Genomic DNA, 15,971 nt, shown 5'->3' with positions numbered 1-15,971 from the left:
CCAGAAGATTCCCAGGTGTTGTTGTTTTGGTTGGTTTTCTGTTGCAGTGCTGGGGATCAAACCCGGGGTCTCATGCATGCTAAGGCAAGTGCTCTACCCCTGATCTAACCTCCAAGCCAGTATTTCTGTGTTAACTGAAGTTTTGGGAAAGTTTTCCATTGGAAACTCAGAAAGAGACATAATAATAGAGACAAAAGCTGTAACTAAATTAGTGGTTCTCAAATTGTGCTCTTATGGAACCCTTGAGTCTAGTCCTTCAACTAGGATGCCCTAATAAAATTACACCAACTTTCAATTTTTGGGACAAATTAAGACAGCATGGTTTTCTAAATTCATTTTGTAAATCATTGTAAAACCTTGATGTAATTGCTTATAACTCATTTTTATAAAAAGATCTAATTTGGCAGACAATTACTTATTTTATATTTAATGCCAATTATTTATACTTCTCAAAGAGCATAGTTTCTTGTAAGTGCTTTGCCTTCTGACCTGGCTTATAATTCACTCATCTTAGTAATAGTTTCTCCTTTTATATTCTTTGAGGCAGGGTACTTCTAGAACTCACAGAAGGCTTAGAGTGCAGTAAAAGCACAATATTCAAATTCCATCTTTGTGCCCTCCTACTGGTCTATGAGTTTGGGGTGCTACTTAATCAAACTCTCTAAGCCTTGAATCTTACTGTGATTTGTGTGTGTGTGTGTGTGTGTGTGTGTGTGTGTATTAGAGGGGCTTGAACTGAGGGCCTCACGTTTGCTAGTCAAGAATGATCACTTTACCTATGTCTCCAATCCTTTAGCTTTTTAGTATTTTTAGGTAAGTTCTTACGCTTTTTGCTCAGACCAGAATCCTCCTACCTTTGCTGACTGAGTAGCCAAGATTACAGTTGGGTGCCACAAGCAGGGTCTTGCTGACTTTTTGTTTTTTGGCCTGAGCTGGCCTCAAACCATATCCTCCTATCTCTGTCTCTGTCTTCTGAGTAACTGGGATTATAGGTGTGCATCACCATGCCCAGCTTCCCCCCCCACCTTTAAATGAGGTAATAATGCCTCTTACGATTATTTGAAGATTAATTGAGATAATGTACATGAGTTTCTTGAGCATGTTAGTTGACACATAGTAAGCAAGCACTGGTTTTTTGGAAGGTGACTAACAAAGCCCCATCTTTGGTATTCCCTTGTCCCTAGTGGTATGTTCTTTTAGAAGTCAGCCCCTATGTCTCATTTTATTTATTGGTTCTCTTATATAGAGTAAGGTGAAAGGATTGGTATATCTGTTAATAAACCTTCAACAGTTTAAACTGTTGAAAAAAATGGCTAATTTTTTAATGTTAAGTAATCCATTTATTAGTAAGCAATGCTCTTGCAAACTTGTGTATAGGTTTGGCAGTGTTCAGTCTAGTATTACAGAGATTGGCTACATTGAGGCTACCAGTATTCCCCAACCACAAGGATACAAATGGATTAGCTTATATATCAGTTATCTTAGATTATTTTTAATGCCTTTGATGAGTTTTCATGCAATTTTAATAAATTTTTGCTTTTTATCTCATATTTCAGATTAAAATCAACTAAGTTAAGGATAGCTATTCAAATATTAGAAGGTTTTCAAGGTGGTACTGATAGAAGAATATTTGAATTCATCTATATTTTCACTAGATTATGAATAGTCATGTCACTTAATGACAGAAACCTGAAAAAATCTGTCATTATTGGGTGAACATATAAACATACAACATAGTTTTTAAAATTTTTATTTTATTTTTGAATTAGCATGCATTAATAATCTAAGGGGGGGCTCACTGTGATAATTCCATACATGCATACAGTGTACCTTGAACAAGTTCATCCCTTCATAGAGCATATTTATACTAATCTAGATGGTTTAGTTTACCACACACCTAGATTGTATGGTATAGCCACAAAAATCTTGTCATTGACCAAAAGATCATTATGCGTTCTATTATTATATTCAGATGACTGTAGTTCACATGACCTTGTATATTCATTCTCTTCATGTGTCAGAGTTCATACTCATTGAGGCTATCAAACATTAATCAGATGTAAAGAATTGTGGTTTCCATGCCCCACACAAAGACCATTCTTTTGATAAGAGCGTTTATTCTTCACAATTTAAGTTTCATGTTTAGAAGATTACAGCACAATTTTTTTAACGCTCTTAAGTATTCCAGTCTCAGAATTTCACCGTTGTAATTGAATAGATAGGAATGAGACAGGACAAACAATTCCTAAGAAGAGTTTTTTGTTATGGTGTTGAGTAAAGCCAAGAATTTTAAAAAACAAAAAATAGTATTTATTGTGCATAGCTTTTTCCTGGTACTCTTTTCACTTAAATTCAGCCTCAGATAAATAATGTATATACACTAAATTAATATTAAAAGATACACTTAATTTGGTTTACCATACTTTTTAAAATATTCTTTACCAGGAGGTTCAGCAGCATCAGATGACCATGAATTTGATCCATCAGCTGACATGCTGGTTCATGATTTTGATGATGAACGAACATTAGAAGAGGAAGAAATGATGGAAGGAGAAACAAACTTCAGTTCTGAAATAGAGGATCTTGCAAGGGTAAATAATATTAAGAGCTAGGGGATGAAGTGGTTATAGTTTTTGTAGAAAGTGGAAACATTTGAAATTTTTGGCACTCTGATTTTTTGGGGAAGGTTCATACTGAAAAATTCTTTGTGATCATTGGTGGGATAGTTAAAGTTTTAAATAAAGCCATTTAAAAATAGCTTTATTGTATGAAATAATAGAATTTAATAATGGTAAGACATCACTAGTCTGGGTCAAAAATGGACTTTAAGAGGTTTCTCAGTTTTCCTTCAATCTGTTCTTCCCCAATTACTGCATCTTTTATTTACTCCTGGTCAGAGCCAAAACATTAAGAGTTGTTATCATTTTGTCATTTCCCATTCGTTCCATAAAATGTTCTGGATTGTGTCTTCCTCCTCTTACCAAGGTTATCCTTGACTTTCATTTATCTCTTTTTCCTATTCGTTGTCCTTTGTAGGCGTTTTTCTTTATATAGGTTTAAATGTTTGCATTTCCTAATTCTCAGCTCTGGACTTTCTTTTCTTCTGTTCTGTTTCTGTCTAGACTAGTTCTCCTCACAATATAGTAGGATGATCAGCTCCATCAGAATCACTCGAGGACTTACCTTGAAAAGCAGATTCCCATGTTCCAGATTCTCTGAGAGTGGGGTCCAAATCTACGTCTTCATTAGACAAACTGGAAAACTACCAAACTATGTGCTTTATTTTCATGGTGTCTCTTTGCTTAGCTTTTGTTAGTTTATACTTCTAGCATTAAATTATTCCCTTTCTCCAATTTTATTTATCTAGCTCAACATTGATGCTTGGGTAGTTCAGCAGAAATGTCTAAAGTTTAAATATCCAAAAGTTAATATTAAACATTAAAAACAGAACTATTGATTGCTATTCTCCTACTACTTGTTTTTTCCCTGTCTTCTCTATTTCTGTAAAAAAAATAACACTACTATTTATATTGTTGCCCAAGATTGGAAACCAGGGAGTTATTTTCCTTTATTCCCAATATACAATTTCTAAATAAACCAGTCATTTCTATCCACAAAAATACCTCTAAGCAGACCCTTGCTCCATTTCTACCTGGGTTGCCATCATTTCTATCCTAGACTATTGTGGTAGCTTCCCTATTTCCCCATTTCCTCTTTTACCATCTTGCTCTCAATCTATTTCCACCCCACAGCCGTCTTTCCAAAATGTAAATCAGCTGCCTGACTGCCAGTTATTCCTGAAGAAAATCAGACTCCTTAACTTGAATGCAAGGCCACTTGCACTCTCATCCATGTGCCACAATGCCTCAGTTTTGCTGTGCTAGAACCACCTCTCTGGTTGCTTCTGGTATTGGATTAGCTTGTTCCTTCCTGCTTTACACCTTTACAGCTTGTTTCCTTTTTGCACATCTCTGAGACTTGCCACCTGAGGCTCGCTTCACGTGTTGGTATTGCCCCTCAGAATGGCCTTTCCAGTCATGTTTTTGTAATCATCCTATTTGATTTTTTTGGCATGTGTTTTTATTTTATGTAACACAATTTGTGTATGTGTTTGTTTAATTTATAGTTTTCACCTCCATTAATTTCATGAGGGAAGAGACCATAACTTTTATTCACCAATGTATTTCAAGGTACCAAGCAAGAGTGGTGGTAACTCAAAGAAAAAAAAATTGGATAAATCAATCTGGTGTACTCTAATAACATTTATTATGCATAAGATCAGCTGTACTCTGTGATAAAAAGAACATAAGACATACTGCCACCTTTTAAGGATTTGTAATACATAATAAGAAAAGTGAGTATTTATACTTTTATAATATTACCATTTAGCCAGATCTAGTCTGATAGTCTTATTTTGGTCATTTAGTGATTACAGCATAATCCACAGTGCTTGAAACAACTTAATACTTTATTATTTTGAACCACAGAATAGAATTGGTCTTGGTGACAGTGGTACATACTAGTTACCACAAAGCCTTTCAAGAATGGGTTAAAGAACACATGCGGAGCTTGGAATTAGAACTGTTCTCTAAAAGTAAGAGGCTGATCCTGGGTACTGAGAAGGAGGAGATCATATTTATTGTTTGAAGCTAGCCTAGGCAAAAAGTTAGCAAGACCCTATCTCAGAAAAAAATTCGGGTGTGGTGGGACACAGCCATGGTCCCAGCTACGGAGGAGGCAGTGTAGGAGGCCAGCCTGCCCAAAGGCTCCAGACCCTATCTGAAAAATAAACAAAGCAAAAGGGATGGGGGTGGGGGGCGTTCCTCAAGTGCTAGAGTACTTGTGGAGCCTTGAGTTCAATCCTAGTACCACCCAAAAAAAAGTAAAAATCTGGAAAGCTATTCAAAAAACAGGGATACTTTGTTTGGATGATTCAGAACCTCATTGAACATCAAAGAAAACATTTGATTTAACAACCAGTCTTAGTTAATTCATACATTTTTGTAATGGAATGGCAATTTTCAATTATTTGCCTATATTCATAGAAATTTCTATTACTCTAGATATGTTTTCTTACTTCTGAATAATCCATCCTGGAATAAAGGCAAAGGAAAAAACCTTATTTTCTATCTTACCACATTCTGTTTTCGCAAGAAGAAGTAACAAAGTACACTTCGAAATGGTTTATGTTGGTTTTCTTTTATTTCAGAAAGTGAGCCATTACATTTAATTAGTATAAAATTACTAATGGGCTAAGCTAAAATTTTGTGTATGCCATTGTCTTTCTGTTTCTTCTTTCTTTCACACCTTTTCCTAGTCCCTTTGTCCCCTCTCCCCCAATTTGATTTCAGATGGCCCTTTTTTAGGAAATAGTAACTAAAATAGAATTATTTATATCAGAAAGAGAAAGGAAGAAAGGGAATGGAACTGATCCTTCATCATTCTTTCACTTCAGCCTTCTAGATTCTTTTCTAACTTCTCCTAGTAGCAGTAGGATCTTAGGTTTAAGTAGCACATTATCACTAGTGCTTTCATCTGTACCTTGAAGCTAAGTTGGCTCGGGCCAGTGTGTTGGATTTCCTGTAGTCATAAACTCTTAAAAGATGAATGAAATTTTGTCATGCTGATTATTCATTTGCATTATAGAAACAAAGCATCAGTTATGTTGGGAAGTGGTTAAGTGTTTTGCACCTGGCAGTTTGATTGCATGAAGTGTTTTTTTGATGTAACTGGGAGAACTCTTGTCGTTCAATTCATTAATGAGTTAACAGTGAGTACCTGCATAGTATGAGGTTTTAATTTTGTCCAATTTCAGTTCTAAAATTTTCAGTGAAAACTTGATAGAAGTATCTTTATGTACTGCTACAGTTGCAGGCATACATCTTTTTATGTATTCTAATTATGTAAGTTTAGTGTTTAAATGTTTTAATAGAATTAGATAAGGTGGCTCAGATTTGTTGTTTAATAATAGAAGCAGTATCAGAATCATTCTCATAGTAAATAGATTTTTTTTGGTATGAATTAATAATACTAAAGTTTAACTTTGTTTTCCAAATGCACCCTTAAAACTCATAAGGTTAAGAATGGGCACAACTGAAGCACTCCATTTGGGAGAAGAAGAATTAGTATCAGCTGTATCTTTATGTATTTAGATATATTTTTAGAAAAGTCACACTGTAACAATATCAGTACTTAATACACACTTTAAAGTGTTAGACAAATTCCCAAACGAGTCTAAAGAGCTAGAGAATAAAACTAAAATGAGAAAGATTGAGGCAACTCACTCTGAGAACACACACATTTCTTCTCTTGACTGTGTCATTTCACTCAGTAATAAAAGCTGTCTCCCAAATGTTTATTTTGTCTTGTTTCTGAATTCTTTCTTTAAAAAAGAAAAAAAGATACAGCAGATTGATATTTTCTTAGAGTATACATACAACCTGAATTATATAGATACAAAAGAAACCCCAACATGGGAAATACAGGTTCACAGGCTATCTTTTAGTCAAGCCTCTACTGGTTGGTTACCCTAGGAACCATCTCTCTAGTCTAATCTGATTGTGTCCCTTAGGCCTTTTCTTCCTCCTCCACCTCCTCCTCCTCCTCGTCTAAGTTGGTCATTAGTACAGAACTAACCACAAAAAACAGTGACAGCTGTTCTGAAAGCAGGAAATGGGGAAGATGGTCCCAGAGATTGTGACTAGAGAGGAGATTCAAAGGTTGAAAAGGAGAGGTAGGAAGATACAGATTTGTAGGACCTCCTAGCACATTGCTCCCAACTTCTTTCTCCTCCCTTCTTAAGCATTTATATTATATATGAGTCTTTGCTACAATAGGTATATGAAGAGTATTGTGCTCATTTATCACATACCCCTGACTTGATGGGTATGTGATAAATGGGGTATGAGAACATCTGTTCTCATATGTAGTAATTTCTTGATGATAACCCACTGTGAGAAGAGAGAAGGTACCACCTTGTATGCAGCCAGATTGATGCCACTCCACCCATGAAATAATATTGTATGTCAGTGTTTGATGACTTTGCCCTCGTCTTGACTTCATTACAAATATGTTAGTCTTGAGTAGTCCATTTTTTTCAACCTTCAGCCAGCCACCTTTTAGCTTATACAGATACTATTGCCACTCTTTTTGTTACAATACTTAGAAAATTTATTCCTTAAGACACAATACACATCCTGCATTTTTATTCATCTTGTACTATGCACATTTTCCTCACTCCTCAGTCTGTCACCTGAGCAGTTATTTCATACTACATCATGATGAGGTACCCGTAACCTAAGGTCAGTTTTCAAGGAAGGCATTTTGTATGCATATGTAAGTGAGTGAGTCAGGCTGCCTGAGTTCATGATTTTGACTTCATAAGCATGTAACTCTGGATAAACATTGTTAAGCTTAATCTGTTGCAAAGATTTATTCCTAAAGCACTTGGCATAATATCTAGCACATGCCAAAATCTTATTTCAGTCATAGGATTTTTCAAAGAAATCTGTGTCCCACAGTTACGACTTTGCCCCATAATTGTTGCTTTCTGTTCTCCCTTTTTTATGCTGGTGTGTGAATGAGAAAACACTACTAATTTTTTTGGGGGGTGGTGGTGGTGGTGGTGGTATTGGGGCCAGAGTCAGTCTTGCACTAGCTAGGCGTGTGCTCTAGTACTTGAGTCACTCCCTTTTGCAGTGGTTGGTTTTGAGATAAGGTTTTGCTTTAGTCCCAATGACCTGGATCATTAATCTCTTATTTGTACTTTACTGCATAACTGGGATGACAGTTGCAGGCATCACCACACCCAGCTTTTGTCGGTTGAGATGGGGTCTCCTTAACCTTCTGTCCTGACTGGGCTGGAGCTGCATGAGCCACTGCATCAGGTGACACTGTGCTACTTTACTACAGTGTTTCAATTTAAGTTGAAAGAGGTCTCTGAATGGCTAGTAGAATATAGACTTAAACAACTTAAGCCAATGAAATGTTCTCTGCCACAGGTGACTGATGTACCTTAATATAGTAATTTATTATAGCCAAAGGTTTACTCATGTTTTGGTCTTTTTTCAAAAGAAAGAACAGTATTTTGCTTTACAGGATCTCATGTTTATAACGTCAGAATCTGAGGAATACAAATTCAGAAATCCACCTGGAACTAGCTTAGTCAGAATAAGAATTTAGTGTAAGGCTCATGGGATCTCATTAAGGGTAGGACTGCATCCTGGCCTCAAGGTTCTAGTGCCACCAGAATGTTATTTTTTAAAGGGACTCGCTTTGTACTCAGGGCTTAGAACTTGCAAAGCATGTACTCTACTGCATCAGCCACACCTCTAGTCCTTTATGCTATGGCTGTTTTGGAGATGGGGCTCTCTTGAACTATTTGCCCAGGCTGGCCTTGATCCTCTATCCTCCCAATCTCAGCCTCCCAAGTAGCTAGGATTATAGGTATGAGCCACTAATACCTCAAGCGTGTATTTTCTTAATTTCTTCTTTCTCCCCCTTCTCTCACCCCCGAGATTGAATCCAGGATTGTGTGCTTACTACGCAAGTTCTAAACCTCTTGAGCTACGCCCCTCAGCCCTAATTTTTGCTTTTTTACATGATTGACTTTCTTTTCCAGATGAGTTTTCATCATATGCTATTACTTCTTAGGTCTCTATGATTCACTGCTGAAGACAGTCTTGAGAGTCTTACTTTAGCTGCTGTTTATAAAATTCCAGCAGGAACTATGAAGGAAAATGACTTGACCCATGCTTTCTGCCTGCTATAGAGTAAGGGGCATTTCTTTCAGGAGAACTGGAGAAAGGAAGCGCAAATCTGTTTTGGGTCACATTGTAGAAGCTACTGTGAGCATTTTCAACTTGATTATTATAACAAAGGGAGAGAAGCATATTTCTGGATTGACAGATACTACAGTGCTTTGTCATCTGAGACCCAAAAATGCTGGCAGAATTCACACACGTTTAGCCTCTCAAAAAATGATGATGCCAAGGCTCAAGTGGTAGAACACCTTCCTGGAATGTGCAAGGCCCTAAGTTCAAACCCTGGTAACATACACACACACAAAGATGATGTCTGCCAAAATGTTGTAAGAAAGTCCATAAATAAGCAAAGATGATAAGAAACTCAGTACCAAAAAGGACCCAAAATTCAGCATCTTATTCCACATGTTCTGTGAAATAAATGCTGGTAAATTGTTCTGGAGAGAGATAGTACTAAGAAAAATGAGGAAAATGCTGTAGAATGCTCAATTTTGGCCAAGAATGAAGGAAACCAAAGAAAAACGCAAGGAACTGACTGCCAGGAGACACAGGCTGTTCTTTGAGAGATTCTACTTGTGAATCCAGTCAAAAATAAGGCTATGCTGGGCATAGTGGTGCATGGCATTTAATTATCACTCGGATACTAAGGCAGGAGGATCACGAGCTCTAGGCTAGCCTGAACTACGTAATTCCAGGCCAGTCTAAGCAATATAGTGTGAGTCTCTGTCTCTAAAAGCCAAAAACAAAAAAGTTTTCCCCACCACCTCTGGCTGTCTTCATTATTGAAACATAATATTGATGTACCTTCACATGTATACGGTGTATAGTGATGGAATCAGGGCAATAAGCATTTCCACTTCTTCAACTATTAACTGATTTTTTTCCCTGCAGTGCTGGGGGATTGAACCCAGTCATTTTTATATATTAGGAATTCTATATCTAATCATTTTGAAATACCTTGTAGATTTAAAAAAAAACAAAACAGTCTATTGTATAAAAGAAGAACCAAAAGTAATCCCTCCACTGTGTTTTGGTGCCCCTTATTAAACTTCTGTGTATACTCCCTCATTCCTTTCCTGTGGTCTTTAGTGACTACTATTCCATTCCATTTTTCTACAGGATCACTTACTAGTTTCCATACATAATGACCCCCAGTTCCATACTACATATTCAAGATTTCATTCTTTTTTATAATTGAATAGTATTCCATTGTGTAGATATATCACTTTTCCTTTTATCCATTTGACCACTGAAGGTCTGTTGTGAATAGTGCTGCAGTAAACATGAGAGTGCAAGTACTTTTTTATAGTATAATGATTTTATCTCCTTTGGATATGTACCCTGTGGTGGAATTGCTGGATGCTTATATTTTTGGTTCTTGAAGGAGTCTCCATACTGTTTCATATAATAGCTACACTAGTTTTTCATTCCCACCAGTAGGATATACAAGTTCTTTTTTTTTTTGGTGAGGTATTGGGAATTGAACCCATACCTGACATCATTTTGTTAGGCATGTACTCTACCACTTGAGCAGTGTCCCCAGATACTTTGTTTGTATCGTGCTGTGCTAGAGATTGAGCCCAGGGCCTCCCCTGTGCTAGGATAAATGTTCTACTCCTTAAGCTGTACTCCTAGCTCTCCCTTTGTTAAGTTGGCCTGAACTGGCCTTGAACTAATGATACTCCCAAGTAATTGAGATTGCAAGTGTGCACCATCATGCCTGGGTTCTCTTTTCTTTTTGATGACAGCTATTCTAAACTGGGTTGAGGTATCACCCAACCCAGTTTGTTTTTTTGGTGGGACTGGGGTTTGAACTCAGGGCTTTGTTCTCACAGAGCAGGTGCTCTTGCACATGAATCACACCTCCACTCCATTTAGCTTTGGTTATATTTGGAGATGGGTTCTTTTGAACCGTTTCCCTGAACTGGCTTCGATCCACAATTCTCCAGATCTCAGCTCCACAATTCTCCAGATCTCAGCTTCCCAAGTAGTTAGGATTACTGGTGTGGGCCACCAGGGCCCGACTCTTTAAGTGTGGTTTTGATTTGCATTTCTCTGATAACTACTGAAATTGACTAAAAAATAAGAAACTTTAAAAAATAAAAATAGGAAGCAAAGTATAACATCCTTTAAGAAACCACAATAATAAATTAGGTAAAACAGCAGGGGACTGGTGGCTCATGCCTATAATCCTACTCATGCTACTCTGGAGGCAGAGATCAGGATGGTGTTTTGAAACCAGCCTCAAGCAGATAGTTTGTGATACCCTATCTCGAAAAAACCCATCACAACAAAAGGGCTGAGAGTGGCTCAAATGGTAACTGCCTACCTAGCCAGTGTTGAGGTGCTGAATTCAAACTCCAGTGCTGCTAAAAAGATAAAAACAGGTAAAAGCAAAAATAGCAACCCTAACTGAGTAATTTGTTGCTGATCTTTCAGTAATGTATAGCTTCCTATAGCATTTTGAGATTTTATTTCTTTTGGGAGGGAGTTTTACTATACTGTGTCTGCTTTAATCGGGGTGACCTGATTATTCATTTTTATTTCTATTTAAGCATTGTCAATCTCTCTGACTTGAATGGCTTTTCTCCATCTGTGCCAGTTCTATTACTCTTTCATCTGATCAATCAGTTCTCCTTCAAAAGGACTGTAATAGGGCCACTTTTCTCTCTTTTTTTTTGTTAGTCAATATTAGAGGTGTTGCTGGATTTTTTTTTTTTTTTGAGAAATGAATTTTTATAAAGTGAGTAGTACTTCTCATTGGTGTATCCAAAGAGGAAAAATCCTTGATCTAACCATGGGTGTCAGACATTGTACATTTTCCATAGTGGAACTCCTTTCCATGCAGCTAGTGTGTCACCTAACCTTTTGTAGAATAATTATGCTGCATGTCGTGTGTTAATTATGCTGCGTTTCATGTGTTAGGAATAAGCTTTATTAAAGGTAATGTTCAAGTTTTTTTACCTCCACTGTAAAGACTGGTTTGCTAACCTGGTATCCCAGACCTGTAAGATTCATGGTTCTCAAAGTAGTCCCAAACCAACATCAGCACATTACCTGGGACTTTCTAAAAATGCAGATTCTCAAACCCCATTTAAAAGCTGTTAGGTCAGAAACTGTGGTGAGGCTCAGCACTCTGTTTTAATAAGGCTTCAAGCTGGTTTTAATGCTCTTGAGTAAGACAGCCAACAATAGAGAACTTTGAGGGCATATATTTGATATTTTCTTAGTACCAGGTGCCATGGTTTAGTTAGAAAATGAGTTCAAAATAGAGCACTGCAATTTAAATAGCTGTACAGTCCCAAAATTATCACTAAACTCAATTCTAAAATTTAGAGGCAATAGTAACATTAGAATAGTTCTGAGGGCGAACTAAGTACGAAACAAGAACCTCATGTATTCTTAAGATCAGTATAAATGATAGTTGCAAACCGCTATGCAGTATCTCTCTGATTGGCTTCCTTAGTTTAAATAAAAGTAGCAAACACTATCATCTCGTTCTTTTAAAGGTTTAATGAGATTATGTAGTGCTCTCACTCTGCTTTCTTTATGGCAGCTATTTGTTATTTATAAAACTAATCTTTTTTATATCTATTATTGTGCTTCTATCTCTTGATTCTGAACTTCTGTTCTACTTAAGTACTAATTTTTGAGTTCCAAATTTCAGTGTCCTATACCAGATTGATCTGCATGGACCAGGTCCTTGGACACCTCAAGTATTGTTTGTGCTGTACTTTTAAGAACCACAATATTAAGAATAGGAAATTAAATATGTCAGCTAGTAATTTAGGTACAGTGGCAATACACTGCCTGGTATGGTTACCACCTTTCAGGTTATAGCTTTTGGAAATTACTGAGTTTTTCAGATTTGATTTCTTTCGGAAACATGCTGATAAATTGTATAATTAGAATACCCATTTACAAAATGAAATAGACGTACTAAATAGCATTTTCTTTCAATAAGAAATTTTCAGGATTGCCTCTTAAACGTGGATTCTGAGCAGTGGGGAATTAACTTTGGTAATCTAAGTGATGGTGACATCAGGGTATGTTGTGCACTGATGTATACATCCCTATTGTAGCAGTGTGTTTATCACATGGACTAGACTTACACTGTCCATAAATAAGCCAAAGAATGCTGAAAAACTATAAAGCATGTCTTACTTCATGAGTACCATTTTTCTAGGTTCTAAACTGACCTGACACCTTTCTGCCTTCCAGAGCATATGTTTATGTGTTGTGTTGTGTCTAATAAGTTCACATGATTTGGATTAAACTTTGGTTTTTTTTTAACTAGAATTTTGTTATGCTTCCCTGATACTTAGCATTTCTTGATTACTGATTAGAGTGAGTACTTTCTACAGAAAGTCTACAGAAAGTTGATTCACTGCTAAGGGTATTTCTTTATTTTAGTCTTAGAGTACTTTTTTTTTTTTTTTGAGTTGACTAAGGAAGGTCTCTGACTGAGGCCCCATAGTGTACTGAAAAGTTAGATGGATATGCAACTTGTGATTCCTTCCTTCAACTCCCCCCCCCCCCAAGGCCTGGGGCTTGAACTCAGGACCTCACACATGGTAGGCTTGGTAGGTAAGCACTGCCATTTGAGCCCTGCCCCAGATCCATTGTATGATTCTTTTTTTTTTTTTTTAAAGAAAGTGCTTAGTTTGTCTGTGTTTTGTTGGCTTATTTTTGAAACAGGGTTTGTTTGTTTTGGTGGTGGGGTATTGAACCCAGTGTCTTGAACATGCTAGGCAAGATTTTACCACTGAGCTATATCCCCAGCCCAACATGAAATGATTTTATATATAAATGGGTATAATACAGAATCTATAACGTAATCCACTATCATTCTTTTATGTCATTGCTATTTTTCCTACAGTTTGTTTTGTCCAAGCAATAAATTTCATCTCCTATTCTCAGTTTATTAACTTAGTTCACATTGTTTTCTAATCTACTTCCTAAGTATGGTACTCTTAATAATTCATACATAAAAAGTGCAGGCTGAATTCATGGCAAAAACAAGAATCAATTTTAAACCATTGCCGTTTCTTACTATACTTAAAACTTTTTTTAGCATTTAGAATCGGCCAGTTCTTAAAATATTTAAAAGGTTTTAGAAATATTTTCAGTTTTGCTTTTCATGACTTGAAAAATTTTCACAGTTTTAAGAGTATTCTGTATAGAATGAGTACTGTATAGATTTGTGAGTTATGAACTAGAAATATGAAATCAATGATTTGGAAATTGACTTGATTTTGTGTATTTAGGAAGGCGACATGCCAATTCATGAACTTCTCAGCCTTTATGGTTATGATAGTACTGTTCGACTACCTGAAGAAGATGAGGAGGAAGAAGAGGAGGAAGAAGAAGGTGAAGATGACGAAGATGCTGACAATGATGATAACAGCGGCTGTAGTGGGGAAAATAAAGTAAGGTTACTCACATACATAGTAGTTCCCCTCTTATCTGTGGAGATTATACATTCTAAGACACACAGTGAATGACTGAAACCACAAATCATACTGAACTCTAAATATAAGTTAGATACAATAAGGTCAAATGCTAAAAATTGATATGTTAATATAAATATTGTAAGTGTTCTGTAACCCACTCCTGAAAGCTAGGAGTTTGGTATGTGTCATTCCAGAGTTCTTTTCAGAGCTTTTTCCCAAACAGTTTATACCAACTTAAAAAGCAAATGCTATTGCCTTTAAACAATAATGGCTAAAAGACAGTTTGTGTTCATTTTCCTTGTTTCATTTTGAAATAATTTTAGATGTAAGAAAAGGTTCAAAGTTGCCATAAAGAGTTTCTATATATTCTTCACATAACTTCTCCTTATATTCATACCTTACTTAATCAAGGTGTATTGTATCAAACTTAAGAAATCAACTGGTAAAATACTATCAGCTACCATATAGACTGGTTGGATTTTTGCCACTAAGACCTTTTCTCACTCAAAAGGGCCAGCCCAGGCCACTGTGTCGAATACTTCTAGTTATATTTAGAACAGAATTCTTTGTGGCCTTGCACCTGCAGCAGTGTTCTTTACATTTTAAATAAATTTATTATTCTATAGGAAGAGAACATAAAGGATTCATCAGGTCAGGAGGATGAAACTCAGTCTTCCAACGATGATCCGTCACAATCTGTTGCTTCTCAGGATGCTCAAGAAATTATCCGCCCACGTCGATGTAAATATTTTGATACAAGTAAGTGTTACTATCAGTGCTATAGTTACAGTATAACTTTAACTCTTTAATGTATTAATGTGTGTTTCACTGCTCTCTGTTTGAATTTATCTATTCTGAAATCTCTTTCAAAAGTAAATGAATTTTGTTGTAGGTTATTTATTTACCCATACTAAACACCCTTTTGTCAGTGAATATATTTATAATAGTTTTTTCATATACTGCCTCACTTTGGATATGTTCCTTTTATTTTGTGTAATCTTTAACTTTTTACTTTCTACTTTTCTTTGCCTCTAGCCCCCCCCCCTTTTTTTTTTTTTTTTGGTAATACTGGGGTTTGAACTCAGGGCCTCCTGCTTGTTAGGCAGGCACTCTACCACTTGAGCCACTCTGCCAGCCCTGCCTCTAGCCTTTTTTTAAATAAAGCCATAGTTATGTATCACTTAATAACAGGGATACATTCTGAGAAATGTGTTGTTAGGCAATTACTTAGTTTTGCAAACATCATAGAATGTACCTATACAAACTAAAGTGGCAACATCTGTAATTTCTACATTGTTGTTGACCAAGACATCAGTTATGCAGCACACAACTGTATTCACAAGCATTACTTTCTCTAATCTTGTAACTCAGGTCTAAAAATGTGGGTGACTCTTGAGGTAGAAACAAATATTTGTGTGTTTCACCTGGTTTGCCATATTTCATTCAAAGCCCAAGCTGTTACTCTAAAAGATATTTGATAAGAACAAGTCAAGAACCAGTATTATTAGTTTATAAATTCTTGGTCTACATTTCTATACTTTAAAAGGATGAAAACCACTTGAGGAAAAATAACCTCATAAACTTCATAGTAAGGTAATTAGTGATTAAACATGGCTACTTTGTGAATGATTTAGTTTAGAAGGGCTTGTAATACACTGCTAATTATATTTTTTCATGATGATAGAGTTTTAATCAAATATCTGGTCTAAGTGAAAGTGTATTTGTACGAGGTAAGCTTAGTTATTGAAATTCTTGT

The 15,971-nt window shown here is 36.2% G+C and overlaps 1 protein-coding gene and 1 non-coding gene across 25 annotated transcripts in view; one reads left to right on the top strand and one right to left on the bottom strand.

Annotated features, from left to right (window-relative positions):
* The window catches only part of Mier1 (MIER1 transcriptional regulator), a 54,986-nt gene that overhangs the window by 15,307 nt on the left and 23,708 nt on the right, over window positions 1-15,971 (top strand). For 17 of the 24 annotated variants that reach the window (XM_074079813.1, XM_074079810.1, XM_074079809.1 and 14 more), the window contains 3 exons: window positions 2,446-2,591; window positions 14,030-14,191; window positions 14,842-14,974. In XM_074079813.1, the coding sequence (XP_073935914.1) occupies window positions 2,446-2,591; window positions 14,030-14,191; window positions 14,842-14,974 (441 nt within the window). Of the gene's footprint in view, window positions 1-2,445; window positions 2,592-4,156; window positions 4,355-7,623; window positions 7,887-14,029; window positions 14,192-14,841; window positions 14,975-15,971 lie in introns of those variants that run through there. The other 7 variants (XM_074079822.1, XM_074079818.1, XM_074079814.1 and 4 more) reach the window with 3 other exon arrangements.
* On the bottom strand, window positions 15,276-15,348 carry Trnav-aac (transfer RNA valine (anticodon AAC)). Its single transcript has one exon. It is a non-coding gene; the product is annotated as a tRNA-Val (tRNA).

Source organism: Castor canadensis, chromosome 7, assembly GCF_047511655.1.
Source record: "Castor canadensis chromosome 7, mCasCan1.hap1v2, whole genome shotgun sequence".
Lineage (NCBI taxonomy): Eukaryota > Metazoa > Chordata > Mammalia > Rodentia > Castoridae > Castor > Castor canadensis.
This window is presented reverse-complemented; position numbering and strand designations above follow the sequence as displayed.